This window comes from Corvus kubaryi, unplaced genomic scaffold, assembly GCF_017639235.1.
Source record: "Corvus kubaryi isolate FWS band 111438036 unplaced genomic scaffold, C.kubaryi_AGA036_p1.0 77, whole genome shotgun sequence".
In the NCBI taxonomy this organism is placed as follows: domain Eukaryota; kingdom Metazoa; phylum Chordata; class Aves; order Passeriformes; family Corvidae; genus Corvus; species Corvus kubaryi.
Genome location: NW_024582064.1, coordinates 1,436,388 through 1,446,634, shown reverse-complemented (window position 1 = coordinate 1,446,634; position 10,247 = coordinate 1,436,388). Strand labels below are relative to the sequence as shown.

The window sequence follows — 10,247 nt, the reverse complement described above, 5'->3', positions numbered from 1 at the left end:
ATCACTTACCTTCACGGAGAAAGTATATCAGGGCCAGATTTAACAACCACAGAAATCCTTAGGAATTCTTCCACTAATTTTCCATCCATGGGCTAAAATATGAAAAATCCACATACGAACCTGCCAGTGATGCCTTCAGTCAGTCAGTGTTGGAGGTTAGGATTTTTCCTATTTTTTCCTTTGTCTCAGGGAATTTTCTCCCATTTGTTGCCTAAGAGATCATAATGACAATAATTAAGAGACAAAAGATGTGTCTGGGAGGAGGAGGAGGGGGAAGGGCGAAGTTTGCTACCATCTCCTAGCCGGGGCACTTTCTCTTGGTAAGTGCAGAGATACCTTGAGATTTTGGCTGGGGGTGAGGGGCTGGGCTCGGCTGTTGTGTTGCTTGGTTTGGTTTAGCAAGCCAAGCAGACTTCCCAGAGAGCGCAGCAGGGCTGCTTTGGGGAGGGCAGCTGTTCCGCTCTCCCGTAGCCCTTTCAGGAGGCTCCGCACTCCTGCTCTGGTTAGCTGTCAGCTCTGCAACACAGTGATGGTAAAGGAGGCAGAAGGGTCCCTGCATAGCAACCTCAGAGGAACTTTTATTTTACAGGATGACAAGCTAGTTCCCAGAGGCAGAAAGACCATGTGGTCAGAGAGCTTGGGGTCTTATCTGGGGAGGAGGGGGGTGGAGAGAGCACATGAATGAATTATCTCAGGGCGCAGGGGTGGTACATGGGCAGAGTTGGGGTACTGGAACCAATAGGGAGAATCCAAGGATGTGGCCAGGACTAGGGGCAGGGGAAGGGGCGATGTGGAAGGCAGACAATTTAATAAGAAAAGCAGTGGGGAAATACAACACTGCACTTGGCCCTCGCTTGGTCTCTTGCTCTCAGGACTAGAGGGAGGACAGTCGTGGTCTTGGTGCTGGGCTGCTGCTGCAGGGAATTCGCTGCCACGGCAGAGTTCTGTCCTTCACTGCTTCTCCTACCTTGGGTGAGCCTTTGCTTGTAAGAGCGGCTATTGTACTGGGACCTTTTCAACACCTGACCTCACCATCTGCTTGGCCTCAGGGGAAAATCCAGGACCCCGACCCCCTGCAGAGGGAATGTCTCCTGGTCGCTTGGGGGAGCCCGGCTGCAGCTGCCCAGCCCTGCTGTTTCTGCTGCTGCTTCAGGCATTTTGCTACACTTTAACCTGACATCCCATGTCCCCCCGACCCCCGTGGCTCCTGACATGGCTTTGGTGTTTTCCCTACACTGTGTTTGCCACCCTGGCTGTTCTTGCCTCTGCCATTCCAGCCTGCTGCTCCAAAGTTCCTGCTACAGTCCATTTCATGACCCAGAGGGGCACTGAGACTGGTTGCTTCCTGTGGGTTTGCAAAGGAAAGCCCCTTCTCTCTCTCTCTGTCTCTTCCCTCCCACCGGCAGAGCCGCCATTGCCATGTGGAGAGAGACGGCCGAAACTCGCGCCACAGCGCCCCCTGCAGGCGCGGGGGAATCATCGCAGCCACCCTGCCCGGCCGGGAGCCACCAGCGCCCCTGCCGGCTGTGAGCGGAACTGCACCCAAGGGGAAAGTGCTTAAAGAGTGGAAAGAGACTGCTTACTTGGTTTTCTGGTATTGTTTGTTGTTGTTACCATTGTTGTTGACTGTTTGCCTTGTTATGCATAGACATACTAGTAAAGAACTGTTATTCTTTTTCCCATATCTGTGCCTGAAAGCCCTGTAATTTAAAAGTTATAATAATTTGGAGGGTAGGGGGTTATATTTTCCATTCCAAGGGAGGTTCCTGGCTTCCTTGGCAGGCACCTGTCTTTCAAACCAAGACACACAGGCAGCAGGAAGCACTGCTGCCAGAACCAAAATCAAGACAAAGCTCCAAACTATGTAACAGACTTGAAATACAGATTAGAGGAGGTCCAAAGGTCACCTACTGGTTCAAATCAGTCTTTCTTTGCCCCTGAAATGATTCCATTCCAAGCTTACCTGTTGTAGTGCTTTGGTGTGTTTCCTCCCCTCCCCTCCCCTCCCCTCCCCTCCCCTCCCGTCCCCTCCCCTCCCCTTCCCTCCCGTCCCCTCCCCTCCCCTCCAAGAAATTAACAGAGACAATTTCACATGCCAGAAAAGGCAGGTGTGAGAATGCAAAGCATCATCCAGCAACACAAAGCAAGGGGATAAACATAAACAGAACATTTTAGAAGCTCCTCCAGCTAATGAGAGGGCAAAAGTCGGCCTGGAGTTAAGGATGCCACCTGTTTACTGCATCACTGCTTTGTCCCCAGTAAGCCAGAGCAGAACGTCTGGGATGGAAAAGTGTTAAAGACTGACTCAACTATAATTAAAAACAAAATACACCTATAACAGATGGATGCTGGCAGTGTCAGTATTTAATATGGCTATGGTGAGAAGCACGTCACTTCCTGGCACATCACTTCCTGCCTGCTGATGGAGGAGTCAGTACCAGGCTACCAGGCTGCACATTCAACATGCAAATGTTCATCTGTTGCAAACGTTCATCTGTCAGTCACGACCAGAAATGATGATGGTCCAGAAATGAGGATGCAGCCTCAAAGCCAGTTGATATCCAGGGGTCTCTTGCTGAAAGCATCTTTTCCCAGTAAAGACTCTTCTGTGCCAGCACATGCTGAGGGGCAACTCCAGCAAGCTGCTCTGATGTGGGCCAGTCTTCTTCTTTGTGCCTCCTTACCCACATCTAGAACCGTAAGGAACTGGCTGTTACGATCCAATTTAAACACAGAAGAGCAGAGGAAACTAAGTCTCTGCAAATAAAGCAGATAAAATCTAGAAAGGTTCAAAATATACCCAAAACCATTATTAAAACCAAATGATGTTAGATGTTGTTGCCAAAAAATTGATATATTTTATTTAATAGCAAAAGAGGCAAAGAGAAAGAAAGAGAAAAGAAAGAAAGAAATAGAAAAATAAGTGTGTATGGGGGTGGGGGGACAGGGAGAGAATGACAGGGGTTAGGTGGAAGCATATCACCCATCCGAGGGTCCCAATGACATCTCGTTGCGCCCCTCCATCTGGTCTGCTGGTGGTGAGGGTCCCCCGCTGCTGCGCCATGCCACCCCACGCCATGCCACACCAAAAAGTATAGAATCCAGTGGATTAATATATGTTTTGGGCAGGTGGGAATGCCCACATTGCCTCCCTTGCAGGCGGCCAGTTTGGCACTGTCCCTTGCAACATTGTGGATCTGTTGCTTCATGTTGCAGTGCTCTGGTGCAGGGTCTGGGGACTCCTTGGGCCCCCATGGTCTTTGATGGGCGATGACACTCCCTTCTGCTGTGGATGCACCTTCTCCCAGGGTGAAGGACCCCACAGCTGAGCTGGTCTGCACATTGGAGGATGGGCACTCACTGCCTCTCACCAGAGGCTTCTTCACCACACGCCCAAAGCTTCTTTCCCCCACCCTTTGGTGCGAGGGCCTGTTTGAACATGGCTGGCTGAAGGTGTTAAGCTTGTGCTATTCTTCTCCCCCAGCCTTGAGTTGTTACTTTATCTTATCTTCATCAGCGAGCAGTGTAGGGCCTCAGTCAAGACCCCTTTCAGGGTGTGGTGGTCTTCTCTGCAGCCTTTGTAATACAGTTTTTGCTACAATAGGCAAAAGTCCTTCATGAAGATGTTTAAGTCATAAACTATAGTATTTCAGTCTGGCATTGAGAAGGGGAATCTCACCTTAGAGGCTGTGTGTGGAGCCAAACCACACCTGACATCCCAAACAGCCAGCTGAGTGAACAGAGATCCAGTGTCTGATCCTCCATGACTCCCTGGTAGGCTGGGAACAGACAGGAAGTAGTGTCAAGCCTTGAAGGCTGCATGGCATTTTTACCTTGGACCATACATGTCCAATATGTCCATGTGCACATTCCAAAAGGCTTCTGACAACACAATTCTCACCCTGTTGTAGCAGTAGGTGATAGGGAATAACTCTAAGCGTGTGTCTTTATCCTTTCCCAGTTTTCCCATTTTCTCCAACTTCTATGTCCAGCTATGCATTTCCCTTCTTCCACCCCACCTCATCTCCATCTTGTCTCCTCCCCTGAAAGCACCTCCCTACTCCCTACTTTCGCTCCCAGCACAGAATAAACACAAAAGGTTGGAGCTGCCACCTCTAACAGGCCAAAGTAAGGACCAACTTCCCTGTAGCATCTGCCTGAGCACAGGCCTCTCCTCAGAGCACAGGAAGCTTTGGTGGCCCACCTTGCTGGAGAAAGCAGCAACATGGCAGAAGGTGGTGAAGCATGTCCCATCCAGCAGCTCATTACAGCAGTCTGGGCTCTGCTGCACCAGGACAGCTGCTGGAGCTGCCTGGGATGCAGGGATTCACTTGTTGGGGTGACCCAGCCCACTGCAGGGCTGGGGTAGCGTGCCAATCAATCCCAGCCCATCCCCTGGATCGAGTTCCCCGAAGAGTCAGACTCAGAGGGCGGCTCAGAAGCCTAAGCTGCACCCCCTAGGCGGACCCCGGGTCCAAGCCACCTCCCCCAGTTCGGGAAAATTCTCGGTTACTCGGCCATTCATTGGTTCTGTTATAACTCTGGCCTCTCGGTTTATCCCAGTGGCTCTTGTTACATTGTATCCTCTCCCTGGCTTATAACTCATTGGTTGTTTTCCCCTTTCACCGGGGTTTTCAAATTCTCTATAAAACTGAGGACAAGGCTCCAAGGAGCCATTCCATCCCATCTCAGCAATCCCACTTCATCATGATCCCATCGCATTAAACCTGTTGGAAGCCAGACCTGAACAGCCTCTCTCTTCCTCTGTCTCTGAGCTAACGTGAGCCGATCCCATCGACTCCTGCCATGTTTCCTCTGCCAAGAAGCCAGCTAGCTAGCTCAGCAAGCAGCTCTTTTCCTGATCCCGAAGTCGCTTCTGCGACGGGCAGAAGTAATGCAACTGGACTGTCTCTGACCTGGAGCACGCCAGAGCTCGTGCCTCGAGCACCAAACCCTGCGTTATTCACTGGCTGCTGAACCTGCTGGAGCAAGAGGGGCATCCTGGGATGTGCCATACCCAGCCTGCAACTGCTGAGGTGTAACACCTGTAACTCCACCAGGTGCTGTGATGCAGCCATACAGAAACCCCAGGGCTGATTCAGACCTGCCTGCATACAGCTTCCCTCTCCTCCATGGAAGATTGCTCACTGAGGTGCAGGAGTGGGGCAAGACATGATCCATATACACCAGGTATATGACTCAGATAACCATCTTTTATTTAGGTTTCTTTTTTTTTGTTTGTTCTTGTTTTGGTTTTTTTTCTTTAAAAGAGGTGTGTTAACATCAGGTATTTTTCTACATTTTTAGACTCTGTACAGGTCTTAGGAAATACAGGAAATAAACAATACTTAATGTACAAAGTAAAACCAGAAAACTAGAAAAATCTGAATAAAATGGAGCAAGTTGCTGTCAGGGATACAGTACAAATTAGTAATTAGACGTCATCTGAAGTGCAATACCACTGCAGTAAGGATGAGTCAAGGAATGAAATAAAAATACTCTATTTTAAACAAACAGTATATATATATATATATATATATATATTTTCATATGTATATATTTTACAGATAGTAGACCCAGTGATATCTGTAGAATTGTAAAAACATATTTACAAATGACTTTTTTTTTACCATTACATATACATCAGCACCATAGTAAGAAAGAAAAAAAACCCAAACAACCCCAAATCTAGTAAAATCTATTCTCTAGTACTTGATCCCAGTATGGAGTATTTGGAGGAAGCTTTACAAAGACAACAGAGACTCGTCTTCACCATTTATTACCAAGGCCTGTATCTCCCTGATGCACACCGACTTGCATTGGCTGCTGTGTGGTGGATGTGTGTTTCTAAGTCCTCCTTTCCCAGCTCTGTGTTGAGAGGTGAGCCCTGATTGCTCTCACCCGAGGCACAGGTGCTGTGTTGTCCCCAGCGCTGTCCTCTGCCCAGGAGGGTGGCTGCCTCTTCACCCTGTCACAGCTCTGTCACACAGGTTTGTGCCCCATGCTCACGCTGACACACACAGAGCCACAGCACCCTGGTCCCTTCAGGGTGCTGCTTCTCCCAACGTTTGCCTATCTGTTCCATTCTGACCAAGAGATGCTGACCCACAGGATGAACCAAAAACTTTGGCTGGTGCTCCCTTTCACTGAATTAGGGCCCAACCTGGCTCCTGCTGAAGCAGCAGGCAGGCAAACCATGCTCATCCTCAGGAGGAGCTGCAATTGGCCCTTGTGCTGTATTTTAAAAAGGGGTCAGCTAAAAGAGATGTAATTAAAGCCATTTTTTAAAATGTAGCAGTCAGAGCAGGCTGGATTGATGGCTCACCTTGAGCCCATTAAAAATGCAGCTTGTACTGCTGCATCGCAGCATTTAGAACAGGTAATTCCCCCACTAGGCAAGCGCAGCAAGGGAAACTGTTCAAAAGAGAGTCTCAGTGGGGCAGTGAGATGGTTCCAGGCTCATTTGCTCCTGGTCTTTAATGTGATGCATATCTGTGCTCCACAGGAAAAGGCAGGACATGAAAGTGTCAAGTGCCAAGGCCCTCAGCCTCCATGGAATTCAGGGCTCAGCACTTGGCATAGCTGGGCCCAGGGAGAGCAGCACAAAAAGAGGTGATCAGGAGCTGGGGAACTGGGACTGGCACTTGTGCACTTCTGCTGCAGAGCAAGACTCATGGCTCACAGAGGCCAGCACTAGGCCAGAGGGTGCTAAAGCTCTGGACTGTGGGTCATGTTAACATTTTTTATGCACAACTATGTAACCTGATAAGCAGCTCTCAGCTGAAAACACTAAAGAGGTGATAGGTTACAGAAAACAGCCTCCAACTGCAGCTTGGGTACACACTCAGAATGGATGGTGACTCAATATTGTGTGAGATCTATCACAACTTCATCACAGGGCTGCTCAGCACTGGTCCAAATAGTGGAGATAGTGATACATCCCTATTAACTACAACCTTATTTGGGCGGACCCCATGTTTGTAATATCAATTATTTTACCCACTCATGAATGTTCTTTACAGTCATCCTTCACTGACTCCTGCTCTTCAAATATTGCAGTGAATTTTATTCCAGCAAACCAGAGGGATTAGACCAAAACCATCTGTTTAAAACTGAACATATCACATAGAGAGCCCAGACACCTTGGGGTAATACTACCTGCCAAACCTGCACTTTTCAAGAGGGGAGGAGAAAGTCTTCCTGTCTGCCAAACCCTCACTGTACTCATGCCTATTTTCTCCTCCCCTGCCTGCCCCTTTGTGGCTTGCCTGAAAAAAAAGTGCAGCCAGCTCAGCTTGCTTTACACTGAAAGAACAGGAGGGGAAGGGAGTGAACTGAGAACAACCTGGGGAGGAAGGAGAGGGAGGGTCCCACTGAGGACCTCTGCTAATGTCTCTTGGTACCTCTCAGCCCTTCAACACCCCAGGCAGCAGGGCCATGCCAAGTGCTCTGACTTGGGAAGCACTACTGCAAGTCCCAAGGGGACTGAGCAGTTCATTAAGTTTACCCACCACTAGGCTGTCTCCAGCAGCAGTCACATAATCAATCTGCCCTCACAACACTGCCAAATTTATGTTCTCCTGCACTTGTAGTGGGGTTTATCACTCTACAGTGAAAATGGTCACCTCCCTGTGATTGTTTAGGTTTGTCATGTGAGTGTTGCATGTTCCCTTAGGACAGCTCAGAGCCAGCCCCATGGGCCTGGCCATGGCTCTCCGAGACCTGCTTGCCCCTGGGGTTAAGCCCCTTTCTGACCAGGGCCTGTGCAATTGCCCCTGGATATCTCTAGGCTTTGCTCCCAGCTCTTCCATCTGCTTCCCTGGAAGCTGCAATGTGCACAGTCATATAAGGTGGGAGATATGGGACCACCCCACACTACTGTGCAATGAAGCTTTGTTTTAAGTGCGGAGAGAACAAATTTTCCCAGCCAGAGGCATCAGCTGGCTTTTCCAGTTTCCCCATTCTGCCTCACACACACACAGAGTGGGTGCCCCCACACAACAAAGATTGCTTGGTGGAAGTTTTGGGATGCTGATGTTTTCATCGTCCCCTCAATCTTCCAAAGCTGGCTACAAGATCAGCTCAGTTTACATAATTAAAAACAAAAGAAAACAAAATAACCCCAAACCAAACCAATACAAACAAAACCCAACAATCCAGGGATGGGGAGAACATCTGACTCCCTCTTTGCTTGTTCAAACATAACAACCAAAGCTCCAGACTATACAAGCACATTCACTGGGGGTTTCCAAACAACTCATCAAGTTCTTGAATCCACTCATCCCCTGGTCCGCTCTTAATAATGGAGTCCACAAGGTCTGTGCCCTCTGCTAAACTGGAGAATGATGCCCCTGCTCCTTCGTTACTGTAGTTGTAAGATATGTCCTGAGTGGGATTCCTCTCGTAGGCCTGGCCTTGGACACTCTGAGCAAAGGTACCGCCTGGCATTTGCTGCGTTGGGGGCTGACTGAAGCCTGACATGGCAGGGACCCCTTGGGTTATTGTTGGCATCACCATCGTCCTGGCCTGGCTGGCTGCCTGTTGCCCAGGTAGTGGTTGCAGCAACTGTCTCCCCAGCATTGGGTTCAGGGCTCTCACTGTCCCACTTGTGTCCACAACTGTCTGATTGAGCCCCTGTGGGAAATGCTGCTTGGATAGCCGTGGCTGCCCGGATGGCATCGCATATGTGGTGATGCCATTGTTGAAGGGCCCCATTTCACCACTAGTCCTTCCAGGTATGCCTTGCAAGCCTCGCTGCTGCCAGTTTTGTGTTCCTTGAGGGACAGACCCCATCAGGTTTTGAAGTTGTGGTGCTTGTGGCCTTGGCAAGACCTGGCCCACAAGTCCTTTCATCTGCTGCTGATGCTGGGGAAGAGCAGAGTTTACCAGCATGGTCTGACCAAAACTGCCAACCATTCCCACTGCTTGTCCAGAGGCAGGCTGCCTTGTTCCCTGGCCTGCGCTGTGTGCCACGTTCATGCCACTTTGGTTTGGGTGCTGCAACATTTGGCTCATCCCTGTGCTCATACTGTACATTCCTGGCTGGCTGGAAGAGCTATAAGGAGCCATGCCCATATCCGACTGGCCTGCAGTGGTGGGCAGTGTGCTTGGGGTCTGGGAGGGACCCATGGCCATCATGTTCACGTTCTGGGCAATCATTCGGGATGTTCTCATGCTCTGGAGTGCTACTTGGTTTCTCACAGCCACTATATCCTGGGGTGAACCTGCACCAAAAAGGGAGGAAGGTAAGAAAGAGCCCACAACCCTGTAAAGCTTAATTAACACATCTTTGCATAAGAGAGAATCTGTAGGAGCCTCCTCAGCAGCACTTATCTACTTCAGCTACACCTAATTCAGCTTCTAGCAAGCAAATGGGAAAACTTCCACTGGTTTCCTTCATTGGCTGCAAGACAGCTGAACTTCAGTTTACCATTTGAAGTTCTCTTTTAAATATCTCCATTGTCTTTGGAAAGTAAGCCTTTAAAATGGAAATGTCAGGCCCAGAAGGCCAATCAATGTTTTTAATAGCTCAGGAGGCATAAATGAATGGATTTTCTATAGCATTGCTACTGATTAATTCTAGGAAAGAAGAAAAAATGGGCTTTTGTGGACATTTAAAGCAGGGAGAGTATATTAGTGAATCAATACTATAAGCACATTTTACTTCACCTTAGGCCAGTGATGGGAAACCAGAAAAACCTAGCCTTGTTAAATTCCACACTGTGGCAGATAACTTAACCATGCTTGCGTCTTACTTTCAGGGGTAGGGGGGAGCTATTGATTTCTGGGAAGCCAATATGCTTCTGTATTTACTATCTTTATTTAAAGACAATTACCTGGAGCCCAGATTATGCCATAGGTTCATTGTGGATTTGAGTCACTACCAAATACAACAGTCATATTTGAGTCACTAACTAAATAGTCACATTCTTCAGATTTGAGTGACTAACTAAATACAACACAAGGCAGGTGAAGCTCAGAGTGTATGAGGTGCACAATTGCTCCAGGCTCAAATGTTATTAAATGCCAGGTGTAAATATAAAATCATTGCTTAAGAATTCAGAACTGTACAACAGAATCTGAATGTTTTTAAATCAGCCCCTATTTGTTGTCCCTCAGTGGCAGACAACATCCCTGAACACTGGTCCCTGTTATTGATGTTGGCTTGGTTTCCATGAGAAATGGGTCTGGATAAAGGAAGCATCATGTCTATGCATGTCATTCTATTACATAATGCAGAGGATGGC

At 48.6% G+C, this 10,247-nt stretch overlaps 1 protein-coding gene across 4 annotated transcripts in view; it reads right to left on the bottom strand.

The window, feature by feature from the left end:
* Positions 1–2,597: 2,597 nt before the first annotated feature.
* The window catches only part of MAML3 (mastermind like transcriptional coactivator 3), a 267,889-nt gene continuing 260,239 nt past the window's right edge, over positions 2,598–10,247 (bottom strand). For 2 of the 4 annotated variants that reach the window (XM_042051916.1, XM_042051917.1), the window contains exon 5: positions 5,194–9,224. In XM_042051916.1, the coding sequence (XP_041907850.1) occupies positions 8,236–9,224 (989 nt within the window). In that variant the 3' untranslated portion in view covers positions 5,194–8,235. Of the gene's footprint in view, positions 2,691–2,982; positions 3,596–3,679; positions 3,780–5,193; positions 9,225–10,247 lie in introns of those variants that run through there. The other 2 variants (XM_042051920.1, XM_042051919.1) reach the window with 2 other exon arrangements.